We start from the raw sequence: 16171 nt of genomic DNA, 5'->3' as shown, positions 1-16171 counted from the left end.
GCCGCTGAAGATGGAGCCGAGCTGCCGCCAGTGTGCCACCGAAGACTCAGAGGTCCAGGAGTGCACCCCGCCTTGGAGACCATTGCATTAGATCATGAACAAATTGCCAAAAGTAAACAGTGGGTCTGTCCTTGTGGTGACTAATGTAAAACCAAACAAAGATCAAATGCCTGCATGAATCAATGCCCACACTTGTTCAGGGTCAGCCTGACAAAGACAGAGATGGGGTGGGGGTGGGGGATGGAAGATTAAAGATGAAAAGAAGAGTGAATGCAAACAAATGGCCAGCGAGCAAATCCTGCAAATCCTGTTTAAATTAGATCAGGAAACAGAACTGAATAAAACGAAGTCCAATATGAGGGCAGGTTTTAAAAACAGTTCAGCCTGAATAATGCCAACAGCCCCAGTGTTTGGGGGAATACATGAAATCTGAACCAGGATGTGGATCTGAATATTGAATCTAACTCCTTATTATTACGAGTGAATTTTCACAGGGAAAAAATATGCTACACAGTGCACAGAACAAACAGAGCTCTTCTCAAAAGCCCTTGCAATCTATATACTATGCCAGACCTAAAGCTTGTGTTCAAATGCTCCTGAGTTTGGGGGGAATTAAAGAACTGGATCTAGAGCTAGTTTTTGCATCTTGAGTTCATTACTAATTTTAAAGACTTTGAGTAAATTTTTCAAAAGCACCTAAGTGACTTGGGAGTCTAAGGCATTGTCTACACTACAGGGAAAAGTCAATCTAAGCTATACAATTTGAGTTACGTCAGAGGTTCTCAAACTGGGGATCGAGACCCCTCAGGGGGTCACGAGGTTATTCATGGGGAGTAATAACAAACTGTCAGCCTCCATCCCAAACCCCGTTTTGCCTCCAGCATTTATAATCATGTTAAATATATAAAAAAGTGTTTTTAATTTATAAGGAGGAAGGTCACACTTGGAGGCTTACTATTTGAAAGGGGTCACCAGTACAAAAGTTTGAGAACCACTTACATAATTCAAGTCAACTTAACTTAGATCTACTTATCGTGCAGATCACACTATGCGATGTCCACGGGAAATGCTCTTCCATCGACCCCCTAACTCTTCTCGATCTGGTGGAGTACCAGAGTTCACAGCAGAGTGATCTGCGGTCGATTTAGCAGGTCTTCACTAGACCCGCTAAATTGACTGCTGATGTATTGATTGTGTGTTGATCCCCGGTAAGTTTAGACAAGCCCACAGTCCCATTGATTTTCAGTGAGACATAGTGGTAATAGTATTTACTATTTGTATTATTGTAGCACATAGGAGCCCCAGTCACAGAACAGGCACTGTACAAGCTGCTCACAATCTAGGTAGGCTCCTAAGTGACAAAGTAACTTTTGTAAATGGGTATATATGTCTACATGGAAAAGTTTTACCGGTTACATAGATACAGCTATCTACGTATCATTACCTTCTTATCAGTCTAAAAGTGTCTCTCTTTTTGGTAAGCTTATCTCACTTGGGAAGAGGTTTAAACTAGGGCTGTTGATTAATCTCAGTTAACTCATGCAATTAACTAAAAAAATTAATCATGATTAATCACATTGTTAAACAATAGAATACCAATTGAAATTTATTAAATATTTATGGATGTTTTTCTACATTTTCAAATATACTGATTTCTATTACAACACAGAATAAAAAGTGTACAGTGCTCTCTTTATATTATTATTTTTATTACAAATATTTGCACTGCAAAAATGATAAACAAAAGAAATAGTATTTTTTCAATTAACTTCATACAAGTACTGTAGTGCAATCTCTTTATTGTGAAAGTGTAACCTACAAATGTAGATTTTTTGTTACATAACTGCACTCAAAAACAAAACAATGTAAAACTTTAGTGCCTACAAGTCCATTCAGTCCTACTTCTTGTTCAGCCAATCGCTAAGATGTATAAATTTGTTTACATTTATGGGAGATACTGCTGCCTGCTTCTTATTTACAATGTCACCTGAAAGTGAGAACGGGTGTTTGCATGGCACTTTTGTGGCTGGCATTGCAAGGTATTTACATGCCTGATATGCTACATCATCATATGCCCCTTCATGCTTGGGCCACCATTCCAGAGGACATGCTTCCATGCTGATGAAGCTCATTATAAAAAGAATGCATTAATTACATTTGTGACTGAACTACTTGGGGGAAGACTTGTATGTCTCCTGTTCTGTTTTTCCCGCATTTTGCCATATATTTCATATTATAGCTCTCTTGGATGATAACCCAGCACATGTTGTTCATTTTAAGAACACTTTCACAGCAGTTTGACAAAACGCAAAGAAGGTACCAATGTGAGATTTCTAAAAACCCAAGGTTTGAGAATCTGAAGCGACTTCCAAAATCTGAGAGGGATGAGGTGTGGAGCATGCTTTTAGAAGTCTTAAAAGAGCAACACTCAGATGTAGAAACTACAGAACCCGAACAACCAAAAAAGAAAATCAACTTTCTGCTTGTGGGACCTCTGACTCAGATGATGAAAATGAACACGTGTCGGTCTATTCTGCTTTGGATCATTATCGAGCAGAACCCATCAGCATCACGGATGCATATCCTCTGGAATGGGGGTTCAAGCATGAAGGGACATATGAATCTTTAGCGCATCTGGCAAGTAAATATCTTTCGACACCGGCTACGACAGTGCCATGCAAATGCCTGTTCTCACTTTCAGGTGACATTGTAAACAAGAAGCTGGCAGCATTATCTCCTGCAAATTGTAACCAAACTTATTTTTCTGAGCGATTTGCCAATGTAGGACTGAGTGGACTTGTAGGCTCTAAAGTTTTACATTGTTTTATTTTTGAAACCAGTTATTTTTTGTACATAATTCAACATTTGTAAGTTCAATGTTCATGATAAAGAGATTGCATTACAGTACTTTTATTAGGTGATTTGAAAAATACTATTACTTTTGTTTTTTACAGTGCAAATATTTGTAATAAAAATAATATAAAGTGAGCACTGTACACTTTGTATTCTGTGTTATAATTGAAATCAATACATTTGAAAATGTACAAAACATCCAAAAATATTTAAATAAATGGTATTCTATTATTGTTTAACAGCACAATTAATCATGATTAATTTTATTAATCATGTGATTAATCACAATTAATGTTTTAATCGCTTGAAAGCCCTAGTTGAAACTAAACCATAAAAGCCAGAATATATTTGTATAACAATATCCATTTAAATTTGCAACCTAGTTTACACTGAACAAAGCTTTCCCATGCAGACAATGTTTTAGCCTCCCAAGTGACTCTGGCACTGTTGAAAATTTTACCATTATTTTTAAAAGTGTGACATGATATTTTAATGGAGAAGATAAACATTAGCACCCACTAGCAGATGTTTATCATTACTTTTGGTCACCTGTTACTTTGAGTCATGTTTATTTTTCCTTTAAATATGTCAGCAGATAGTTTGAAAGTATGATGTCTTTTAAACTAAAGTATTTTTTCATGCAGATATTCTTTTGGATGCAGGTATGTTCTGTGGTCTTTATTTATTTATTTCCTAATAGATTTAGGTTTGTTTTATCATACTTATAAGAATAAAAAAAAACCCTTCCCTTTACTTGTAAGTGCTTTCCTTATCAGCAAGCAAAACCATTTCAGTGTTTGATCCCCTGAAGCAAGCTTACCCAAGTGTGAAGATTAAAAAGCAGGCCATCAAAAACACACCAAAGGTGAGGGTATATGATAAATGCTTCACTTCCAAAGGGGTTTCTCTTTGGAAGTGTTGAGTCAGGGAGCCCTCTTGTTCAAATTGCAGCCCCACTCTAAACAAACTTCTCCCTCTCTTTCCCCTTTAGATGTTTTTGGTCTCTGGTATGGAAAGACATTCTTGAAAAGAGTCCAGCTTGTTTTCAGCAATCCACTGTTCCTATTAGCTCAAGTTCAAAGACTTGCCTGGCTCTTTGGCATCCAATAACAGCATGTAATACAAGAGAGCTGATGGGGAAGGTTTAAAATTCACTTACTGGAAAGCTGGATTAGCAGTGAGGCAATAGCTTCAACCTAGCAAGTGTACAATCTGAGGAGCTTGGTTCTCAATCTGCTTCTCAAACCTGTGAGATGGATGTCACCCAGTAGTTACTGTACAACTAAAGATTGGCTCTAAAGAAGTTTGATGGTATGGACTTATACACATCCCTAGCATTACTGGTACTGTCAATTGTCACACAAATTACTGTTATTCTCAAACTGGGAAGAGCTTCTTACTCTCGAGTTACAGTAATTTGCCTGACAATTTCCTTGCATACCTGAGATTAATGTCATATCCACTATTTTTGTAAAGAGAAAAATAGCTCTTCTGTAAAAAAAAAAATATATAAACAATAAATGACTCAGTAGTCTATGTCTATGCAAGTGCTTAAAGGAAAACTACATTAATTTGGTTCAGCCTCACAGGCTGAAAGTTCAGAAGACCAGAGGCAATTCTCGCCATGGCTAAACTGTGAAATTTATTTTTAAGAAAATTTTTAATTACAATTGGCATCTTTAAGCTAAGCACTGGAGGCTGCCATCTTGCTAAAAAGATTTTTTTTTTTAATTTTGGAAGCATGAAAACCCTCTGCAAGGGAGTATGAACAACTTCCATACCTGGGTTAGGATTAGAGTTTGACACCCTCACATTGAATAGTGCCTTACCCTCTGTGAGTAGTGTTACTGAAATTAAATGGAACAAAATATTCAACCAGTGTAAGGGCATTGGAGGCCCTTACTACACAGATACAGATATAGATATGGATATATCTTGGAATCTTAAAAAAAACAGTAGTTCTATATAAATATTTCATATTTAAATACTGAAGTATTCTTTTGACTGTTAAGCTGTTACTGGCCATTGTTGAAAACAGGATACTGGGCTAGATGGACCACTGGTCTGATTCAGTATGGCATTAAAGCAGATGAGAAATAATTGTAATAATGCTTTGCATTGTTACCATCCCTTCCATCCTCAAATCCCAAAGCATTTTACAACATCAGTTCTGAAAGTTCCCATGTGCAGTATGGGTGGTATTATTATCCCTAGTTTATAGTTGAGGAAATTGAAGCACAGATGTTAACATCCATATTTTCAAGAATTTCCATTTATTTGGGAGCATCAATTGTTCGGTGCCCAAACTGAGATAACTAATGGATAATGCGACGATTTAGTCACATGTATTTTTAATAAAAATCACTGAGAGGTCAGGGGCAATAAACAAAAATTCACGGCCATGACCTATCTCATGACTTATATTATAAATACCCCTGACTAAATTGGAGGTGAGGGAGGCGCCTGGGGGCTGCTGCTCTGGCCGCCCCAGGGACAGCTGCATGCGGCGGAACTGCCAAAGTGGCTGGCTGCAGAGCTGCTCAAGTAATGGATGGTGTGGCAGGCTCTGTGGCCACCTGAGCAGCTGACCTGGAGCCAGCTGCTTGGGCAGTCCTGTGGTCAGCCACACTGGCCACTGCACAAGTCACGGAGTTCGCAGAAAGTCATGGAATCCATGATAGACACGGGGCCCTACTGATGGATTGATTGTGTAACATGCTGAGCATCCGCTGATCTAAATTGGATTTTAAGAACAGTCAGTGCCTCACACAGTGGTTAGAATGTTCTAGCTATCTTAATTACTTATATATCCCCAATTACTGTAGTATCTAAGAATATCTTAGAATCTTTAATTGATAGGCCTGTAAATTAATCTTATTTAATGCAAGCGATTAATGCGAAACAAATTGCGACTATCTTTTTAAATCTAGTTAATCAATCAGTTAATCAATCAGTTTTAATTGCATTGTTAAACAATAACAGAATACCAATTTAAATTTATTATACATATTTTTACCTAACTGCACTCAAAAACAAAACAATGTAAAACTTAAGAGCCTACAAGTCTATTCAGTCCTACTTCTTGTTCAGCCAATCGCTAAGACAAACAAGTTTGGTTATATTTATGGGAAATAATGCTGCCCACTTCTTATTTACAATGTCACTGAAAATGAGAACAAGTGTTTGCATGGCACTGTTGTAGCCAGCATTGCAAGGTATTTACATGCCAGATATGCTAAACATTTGTATACACATTCATGCTTTCACTTGTACGCTCTAAAGGTTTTACTAATAATAATTCTAAATTGTAAGTTGCACTTTCACAATAAAGAGATTGCACCACAGTTCTTGTATGAGGTAAACTGAAAAATATTATTTTATCTTTTTTACAGTGCAAATATTTGTAATAAAAAATAATACTATAAAGTGAGCACTGTGTATTCTGTGCTGTAACTGAAATCAATATATTTGAAAATGTAGAAAAACATCTAAAATATGGCTAATTTAAATTGGTATTCTATTCTTAACAGTGCAATTAAAACTGTGATTAATCATAATTTTTTAATCGTGCAATTAATTGTGATTATATTTGTAATCGTTTGACAGCCCTATCCATATATTATCTTCACAACACAAGGTCACAGAGAAGTCTGTGGCAGACCCATGAATAAAACCCAACAACCCTGGCTCCTAGGGCTGTATTTTCAACAGAAGCCCATCATCCCTCTTCTACTTTATAGACACTCGACAGGGCTCCCACAAATGACATCATGTTTCAGGAAGTTGTGCTGTGGGCACTGTGTACTTGCAGGGTATTCTGCTGAGCAAAATGGGTGCAGTTTTCCATTAAAGAGAATGGTTTGACTCTTGCTGTAAGAATTTCAGTAATAATTGTAGGTTTCTGTTTGTTCTGTGCAGTGCATAGCACTGTTTTTCTTAAAAATCCCAACATCATTGTAGCATCATCAAATAAAACATATAATGCTAGAGATCAAGGGCCAAACCCTGCAGTTTTTTGCACATGCTAATCTCCAAAAGGGGAGTTTCTCCTTTGGTAAGACTGTATTAATTATTATTGATTATTATTAGTATTACTGTAGCGCCTCTGAACCCTAGATATGGATCAGGACCACATTGTGCTAGGCACTGCACAAACACAGAACACAAACACAGTCCCTGCTCCAAGGGGCTTACACTATAAGTATACGATAAAAGATAACAGACGGTTACAGACAGACAGGACAGTACAAAGAAAAGGAGTACTTGTGGCACCTTAGAGACTAACAAATTTATTAGAGCATAAGCTTTCGTGAGCTACAGCTCACTTCATCGGATGCATTAAAGCTTATGCTCTAATAAATTTGTTAGTCTCTAAGGTGCCGCAAGTACTCCTTTTCTTTTTGCGAATACAGACTAACACGGCTGCTACTCTGAGGATAGTACAAGTAAACAATGAGAGAATGGGACTGGGCCCTTCATAGCTAAGCACATACTTCACTGTGGATAAGGCATAGTTCCCCAAAAAACCCAAGGCTAAACCTAAAAATCTCTCTTTGCAGATGCTACTCCACCTAATAAAATGAGATCAAAATGTGGGAAAAGGTTTTTGGGGAAAATGACTATACAAAATGGTCCTGGGGTGCCAAGTATATTAGTTCTCAATGATTGCAAATTCATTTACTTCTCAAATCAATATAGGTTTCATTCTAATTCACCCTCAGAATCTGTGTTCTTTCTGGCTCCTACAAGAATACCATTAACCATCACATAGTTGAGGTGTATTACAAGTGCAGTTAAGGTGAAAGTGACGTTTAATAGACCATGATGTGAAGGAAGGGAAAAATCCATCTTAACTCTCAGATCTCAGGCTGATTTTGCCCATTAGAAAAACAAAACTAAACTAAAAGCATCTTTTTCACATGTAACCTGAGCACATTAGACAGGGAATCATGTGAGCAACAAACAAGACCCCCACAACGTCTTTATTACACTATAGCTTTTCAATGTACAACTATAAATACTTATGAAACTGAGGCATAGCTTAGTGCAATCTCCAAAACACAACTCTTCTATTAACATCTCAGTTCTCACCTGTAATACCTGTACCACTCTTGCACCCATTCATGTTACTCCATTTTACACCATTGCTGAAGTAGACATTGGCTTTGTGCTGGAGCTATCCTCCTTTATCAATTAAGGAAAGCTCACCAAATTTACTTTCACTTGTGATTTTAACAGAATTTGAACCTGTTTCTCCAGAGGGGAATGAAAGGTAAATGTGCTAAACTACTAGACATATATTAGACAAGTAATTAAGATGATAAAGTTGTTGCAAGTAAATTGGGATTGCATAAGCTACAATCAATATACTACCCTTCTAGCCACAAAGGTGCTCTGATATCAAGGTACTAAGCGTGGTAGATGAACTTAGATAAATTACAATAGACAATCTCTGTCTTCATACTGGCTATTATTGTGAAGTATTGTATCCAAAACCATAAGAATAGTTTGTGAGACACTATTAAAAACCTTGCACAGCTTTAGGACTATGAACACCCTGATAACAGTAGTGGGCTGCTTAAGTCATCTTAGTCATTGGCACCTACCTGTTGATGCTTTCCCTGGAGAAGTAGACAGTGTATGCCAGGATATTCCCTTTAGTTTCTGCAGGTGGGCGCCAGCTGAGACGGACAAATCGACTGGAGACCAAAACAGGGACCACATCTCGGGGAGCAGAGGGGAGGACACTGGAACTTGGGGTAGCTGAAGGGGAAGGAGAGGAATCAATCAGAGAGGTTGGTGGAACAGGGGATTCAAGGCTGGTGGAAAGCAGTGTAGTTGGCACAACTGATGTGTTAGAAAACAAAGGACCAATGTGAAATGGAAGTGTGTGAATAAAATGAACAGGAAGGAAAAAAAGAGAAAACTGACAGTAAAACCACACTTTAAAATACAACATTCTGTGCAAGCAACAATCCACAAAGTTCAACAGCAACAAACATATATTAGATGGGCTACTGTCCTGCTAATATTCAGAGCTTCTCTCTTACACGTATGATCACAAAAACTTATAAAAATTGCATTGCTCACACAGAGATCTTTAGTTATCTGACAAACAAATAATTTTTAGCAACTCTTAAAAATCCATTTTCTACAAGAACCACCCTTATTGGACAGGGAAAGGCAAAAACTAAGAACTCTTCTATGAATTACTTAGTGGATGATTGATCCCAAGTTCAATACAATAAAAAGCAGAATGGAAACTCAGATTTCAGTTTTAATATTGGTACATCTGAGCATCTGTTTTTGAGTTAAAAAAAAAAGTCAAACACACCAGGTGTATAAACAGTAAAACGAGTAAAGGGCTAGTTCAGGGTTTCAGGTTGTGAAATTTACAAAAGTATTTGTGTGTGTGTTGAACACTAAATGTTTGTCTTATAGGTTGCGATTCCAGCTACATATTGTTTTAGCATGCAAACTCCATAACCAGCATCCACAATCATCTTTCTTCCTTTGTCACCTAATGTGAAGTCCAATGCTTAATTTCACAGGCCCGTTGCTGTTACCACAGTCACAACTTCCTTAACTGTTGTCATGGAGAAGCACAGCCATTCATAGAATACCAACATATTCTTATAACTTTTTGAATGATCCATGTTTCTGGTCAAGTGACCAAAAGGTGTGGGTGGCGCCCAAAGGGAGTGATTGTTTATGGAGAATGCAAACTTAATGGGGAAGTCCCCCTGGGGTGGAGTTTTCTTCTGGGCATTTATTATTGGTTTTGGTTTTGTTGTGTTGTTATTTTAAATAATATCAAATGCCCACAGAGTAGCAGATAGGCACCTTTGATATGTTTTATAAACTTCAATAAGAAAAAAAAAAGTTGGCTCACCATTGTATAGTACAAAATAAGTAGACCAGGAGCCTGACATAAGCCACTTAAAAAACAGAATGCATCATTTAAAAACAGAAATTTGCCACTGATAGTGCACCTAAAGAAATTACTTTTTTCATAACTGTTCAGCTTTATTGGCCATGAAGCAATAATCCCTATAGCGGTCTGCAACCTCTTTTTATTTTTAGGTGTGTGCTGTGAACAGTGTTATAGACATTATCTTACACTGGGCTCGTTAACAGTTCATGAACTGTGTTAACTAAATGGCATATAAAGGATGGCTTGATGTGTTCATAAAAATGCAAAAAAAAAGTAATTTGCATTGAATATTAGATCAACCAATGAACTTATTTGCATGTCCTCATCCTCAAATTCTGGAACCCTTACTATTAACGAGATGTCCAAAATATGGCCACATCTTTTGATTATTTTCATGAGCAGAAATACTCCTTTTATTAAATACAATACTCAGTATGGTGGGGTCCATTAAAAAGTAGTAATGCTTGAAGGATAATTGTCCTCAGTGGAAGAATTGTGAGACCCATGGAATTTCTCTATGATATTCCTCATGCACTATCTGGTGGAAAAGAAAGGCCATAGTCTTGACAGCTCTTGACACCTGGGGCTGATTAACTATTATTATTTTATTATTTGTTTTGTGGTAGTTGTATTTCCTAGAAGTCCCAGTCCTGAACAGGGCTGATTTGTGCTAGTAGCTGTACAAATGCAGAACAACAAGTGAAATTCTCCACTCACATCTTACAGCGGTGCAACTCCATTTGTTGCAATGGAATGACAACTGAGTTGCAATACTAAGAGAGATTCTGACTTTTGGTCTAATTTGTATATCAACACCAATGCCACATGCCTTAATCAGGCCTATTAATGAATGCTAGACTGCATAAGTACATTATGGAAGCACCAAGAACCTTTTTTATGTTTTTAGTTAAATGAGAAGATAGAAATTTTATTAAGTTGACAGATTTTGTAAGATCAACCCCAACTTTGAGCAGGGTAATGAAAGTTCTGAGGGGAAACACATCAAGGTTGGGAGCTGGAGGGTCTACCCACTCCTTATGCTTTCAGTAAATACTGTAGTATTTGAAATACGCATTTTCTCCTAACTCCAATAAAAATCTATTTCACTTTTATGGTTGTTAGCAGCGAATAGTAAACATGTATTTATACTTATAATATAGAAATAACCTGTTACCTTGCCATTTATCTCAACAAGTAATATCCTAAAATCCTTTAAAGTTTCATATGAATATACTGGATCAAGTCACTTGTGTCTGATCAGGGATGAACAAGCTTCATCAATAAGCTTGGCTTAATGGTGAAATCCTAGCGGATCTTAAACATAAAAAAGAAGCTTACAAGAAGTGGAAGCTTGGACATATGACCAGGGAAGAGTATAAAAATATTGCTCGGGCATGTAGGAAAGATATCAGGAGGGCCAAATCGCACCTGGAGCTGCAGCTAGCAAGAGATGTCAAGAGTAACAAGAAGGGTTTCTTCAGGTATGTTGGCAACAAGAAGAAAGCCAAGGAAAGTGTGGGCCCCTTACTGAATGAGGGAGGCAAGCTAGTGACAGAGGATGTGGAAAAAGCTAATGTACTCAATGCTTTTTTTGCCTCTGTTTTCACTAACAAGGTCAGCTCCCAGACTGCTGTGCTGGGCAACACAAAATGGGGAAGAGATGGCCAGCCCTCTGTAGAGATAGAGGTGGTTAGGGACTATTTAGAAAAGCTGGACGTGCACAAGTCCATGGGGCCGGACGAATTGCATCCGAGAGTGCTGAAGGAATTGGCGGCTGTGATTGCAGAGCCCTTGGCCATTATCTTTGAAAACTCGTGGCGAACGGGGGAAGTCCCGGATGACTGGAAAAAGGCTAATGTAGTGCCCATCTTTAAAAAAGGGAAGAAGGAGGATCCTGGGAACTACAGGCCGGTCAGCCTCACCTCAGTCCCTGGAAAAATCATGGAGCAGGTCCTCAAAGAATCAATCCTGAAGCACTTAGAGGAGAGGAAAGTGATCAGGAACAGTCAGCATGGATTCACCAAGGGAAGGTCATGCCTGACTAATCTAATCGCCTTTTATGATGAGATCACTGGTTCTGTGGATGAAGGGAAAGCAGTGGATGTATTGTTTCTTGACTTTAGCAAAGCTTTTGACACGGTCTCCCACAGCATTCTTGTCAGCAAGTTAAGGAAGTATGGGCTGGATGAATGCACTATAAGGTGGGTAGAAAGCTGGCTAGATTGTCGGGCTCAACGGGTAGTGATCAATGGCTCCATGTCTAGTTGGCAGCCGGTGTCAAGTGGAGTGCCCCAGGGGTCGGTCCTGGGGCCCGTTTTGTTCAATATCTTCATAAATGATCTGGAGGATGGTGTGGATTGCACTCTCAGCAAATTTGCGGATGATACTAAACTGGGAGGAGTGGTAGATACGCTGGAGGGGAGGGATAGGATACAGAAGGACCTAGACAAATTGGAGGATTGGGCCAAAAGAAATCTAATGAGGTTCAATAAGGATAAATGCAGGGTCCTGCACTTAGGATGGAAGAATCCAATGCACCGCTACAGACTAGGGACCGAATGGCTCGGCAGCAGTTCTGCGGAAAAGGACTTAGGGGTGACAGTGGACGAGAAGCTGGATATGAGTCAGCAGTGTGCCCTTGTTGCCAAGAAGGCCAATGGCATTTTGGGATGTATAAGTAGGGGCATAGCGAGCAGATCGAGGGACGTGATCGTTCCCCTCTATTCGACACTGGTGAGGCCTCATCTGGAGTACTGTGTCCAGTTTTGGGCCCCACACTACAGGAAGGATGTGGATAAATTGGAAAGAGTACAACGAAGGGCAACGAAAATGATTAGGGGTCTAGAGCACATGACTTATGAGGAGAGGCTGAGGGAGCTGGGATTGTTTAGTCTGCAGAAGAGAAGAATGAGGGGGGATTTGATAGCTGCTTTCAACTACCTGAAAGGGGGTTTCAAAGAGGATGGCTCTAGACTGTTCTCAATGGTAGCAGATGACAGAACGAGGAGTAATGGTCTCAAGTTGCAATGGGGGAGGTTTAGATTGGATATTAGGAAAAACTTTTTCACTAAGAGGGTGGTGAAACACTGGAATGCGTTACCTAGGGAGGTGGTAGAATCTCCTTCCTTAGAGGTTTTTAAGGTCAGGCTTGACAAAGCCCTAGCTGGGATGATTTAACTGGGACTTGGTCCTGCTTTGAGCAGGGGGTTGGACTAGATGACCTTCTGGGGTCCCTTCCAACCCTGATATTCTATGATTCTATGATTCTATGATTCTATGAATTTGTCCCATTTGTTCCCACTCTGTAAACAGTGGACATTTCTCTACTGTCTTGGCACCTGGAGTAATCATTTACTTCTATGTAAAGTGAGTGTAAAACACTACAGTTCTGAGTCACTTTGCACAGGCATAAATTACTACACAATATTCAGTGGAGACCATGGCAGCGGATGAACATAGGGCCACATTGTCAAGAGAGCTCAGTTCCCATTTAGGCACCTAAATAAACAGGCCAGATTATTAATCTGGCAGAGCTCTTTAGAAACTGTGGCCCCAGTTGTGAGTACTGAACTCCTCTGAAAATTCTGGCCATAGGATCCATCCCTGCAGGACAAAAGTCCTATGGGAAATGGGAGATGTGTCTGAGTTAGATGCCCAGGCAGCTTTGACACAGGAAGTTCTTATGAATAGGGCATAGGCAGCACCATCTGTATATCACCAAACTATTTTATAGACATTAAGGGCAACATTTTCTCTGATCTACCCTATGCACTGGATCATGCCGCACCTTTAAGCGGGGAAGATGTTGTCCGGCTGGCTGAGGGAAAGGGAACGGGACTCTATGGGTGTGAAGGGCAGAGAACATCAGAAGGTGTGGTCAGCATGGCCATGCTGACTCATCCCCTGGGACCGGAAGGGTTGAAAGGGGACAAGCCCAGACAGGAAAAGCAGGGACAGGGAGGTGAGGGTGGGGGAGGATTCAAACACTGCAAAGCGCAGATGGAGTAGGATTGTGGAGGTCAGTGGTGAGCCAGAGGTAGGATTCTTGCAAGAATGGTGGAAGGCTAGCCCTACAACGGGTGCTGATGAAGCCCAGGGTGCTGTGTTTGATTACCAAAGGCAGCCCCCTAGGCAATAAGTATCAATTGTGGGGGGCTTGGTGAGGTGTGGGGTCCGTGCACTATTTGTCCCTCTGAGGCTTTACATCGTGGAGATGGGGATGGACCTAGAGGGGTATTAAATAGGCCAGGGTAAGAATTGGGAGACTTGTCTGCGGGGCACACCCTTGCAGGGAGGCTCATGGATTGCACAGCTGCTACAAGCTAGCTTGCAGTTGTTGCAACGGCTTCTGGCATCCACAGGTGAGTGGTCTGGCCAGGGTGATAATGGATGCACAGAGAGGGCACGAGTTGGGGAGAGAGGCAATAGGAAGGTGGGGCAGACCCCCTGCACTGCTGAGGGAGCCCTCAATGGGGAGGGGGAGGAGAGATCCCACAGAACCTTTCAGCTCTATCCCTGTCAAGGACTGTAACTACATGGGATGGAGTTGAACTTCCAGTGCTAGTTGGGAGGCAACAGGGCAATGAGGGACAGTCAGTCCTGATATGGTTATGCTTGGGTGGGTGACCTGATGGGAGTTCACCCTCTCAGTACCACTAGGGATGAGAGGTGAATATGTGGCTATATTATCACTGTTGCACAGGGAGGTGTCGGCGGATTGTAAGCAGGGAGTGAGCAAGCGGAACGGAGAGATGCCCAAGCAGCTGAGAGTACCTAGACTGTGGGAAAATTGGAGAGGCTGCCTTGCTCTTTTATGCAGGTGTTACAGCAGAGCTTTACCCAGAGAGAAGCCCAGCTTTGTCTAAATATATGGATATAATCAGGTGGGCATACAATACATTCAAGGGCATGTCTTGTTTCATTATGATGAGCAGTTTAGATTGAAGACGGCAACCCAAACATCAGACACTGTGGTTGAAATGGATGATGCTGCGGGGGGCTGATGCCCACACAGATAGTGGCCTGTTCATTCCACAGCAGGACTGGCAGGGGCCGGAGTCACGTAAGGTTATTTGCTGGATGTTTAATGATAGTGATTGTCAAAGGGCATCCTCAACACTCTTGAATCGCCTCTCTGCTATTACATTCACCAGTAGGCTAAATGATTATCCAGATCCTTGTAGCGGTTTCTTAGTTTGAAAGTTTCGGGTGGGGTGGTTGCATACCAATGATCCCAGGGAGGATTCACATCGTCCCATCACAGTTAACATACTTAGGGATCTTGTGCAGATCCTTGGCACCATATGTCGTAGTGGACTGGAGGCAGCCTTGTTCAGGGCAGCATTCTTGATAGCATTTTTTTTGTTGGTGCTTTCAGTGAGCTAGTAGCTGGGTAATGTAGGGACCCCATGGGAAGGGCGTTGGAACTGCATGATGTACACTGGCAGGGGCAAGCAGTGCTACTAAACTTGTGAAAGTCAAAGATGGATCAGGAAGGTCAGGGTGAATCTGTTATCCTGTGGGAGGGTGGTGAGCCTGGGGTCTGCCCCATGGAGACTTTGAGGGCCTACATGGCAATACGACTGGGGAAGGAGATGGGCCCCTCTTTATGTATGGTGACAGGAGTCCCCTCACAACGTATCCATTTGTTATGGTGTTGAGACAGGGACTGATGAGGTGGGGGCTGCCAGCCCAGAAATTTGGTTCGCATTCATTCAGAATCGTGGCAACATCAGCAGCAGCACAACTGGGTATGAAAGTCAGAGGCAATTCAGGCAATGGAGTGTTGGCATTCAGAAGTGTACAGAATGTATGTGAGACCCCAGGTGGTAAATCAGCATTAATTTGTTGTAATCTCATTCCAGATGTTGGAAGACCAGCCATGCAGATAGTGGTGTGGATCTGCAGGTACAGTCTTGTCTTTTTTGGGTGCATAGGCAGGCATCCAAGTTGCCTGTGGGTTCAGAGCTGTGGTTTGGCAGGGAAACTATCCTGATTAGAACATAGGGCCACATTGTCAAGAGAGTTCAGCCAGATTAACTTCTTTTTTCTGTGGTCTCTACTAGTTCCAGATCATCAACATGTGTGGAATTTATTTTTTGATGTACTATATACTATGTTCCTTTAACACATCTTGGCATGTGTTTGCAAAATTAAAAATAAAGTATTTGCAAACTATCCCCAAGGGCAAAGCTCCTTCCATCTTAAACCATCATGGCACACAGTCAAAAGCCAGATGTTATGTACAGTTGAGTTTTACTGAATATAAACTTAATTCTCTCCAATCACATAATCTATATGCCCTCTATAGGCCTTGAGCCTGCAAACAGTTTGGCTTATGCATAAAATTACATACATGAGTAATTCTCTTGACTTCAATGGGAC

General features: G+C 40.5%; 1 protein-coding gene across 2 annotated transcripts in view; it reads right to left on the bottom strand.

Annotated features, from left to right (window-relative positions):
* The window catches only part of DCC (DCC netrin 1 receptor), a 975841-nt gene that overhangs the window by 295730 nt on the left and 663940 nt on the right, over positions 1-16171 (bottom strand). For both annotated transcript variants that reach the window (XM_038402401.2, XM_038402402.2), the window contains exon 8: positions 8460-8616. In XM_038402401.2, coding sequence (XP_038258329.1) covers positions 8460-8616 — 157 coding nt within the window. The remainder of the gene's footprint in view (positions 1-8459; positions 8617-16171) is intronic.

Source organism: Dermochelys coriacea, chromosome 5, assembly GCF_009764565.3.
Source record: "Dermochelys coriacea isolate rDerCor1 chromosome 5, rDerCor1.pri.v4, whole genome shotgun sequence".
Lineage (NCBI taxonomy): Eukaryota > Metazoa > Chordata > Testudines > Dermochelyidae > Dermochelys > Dermochelys coriacea.
Note: the sequence above shows the minus strand (reverse complement) of the source record. Positions and strands in the feature narration are given on the sequence as shown.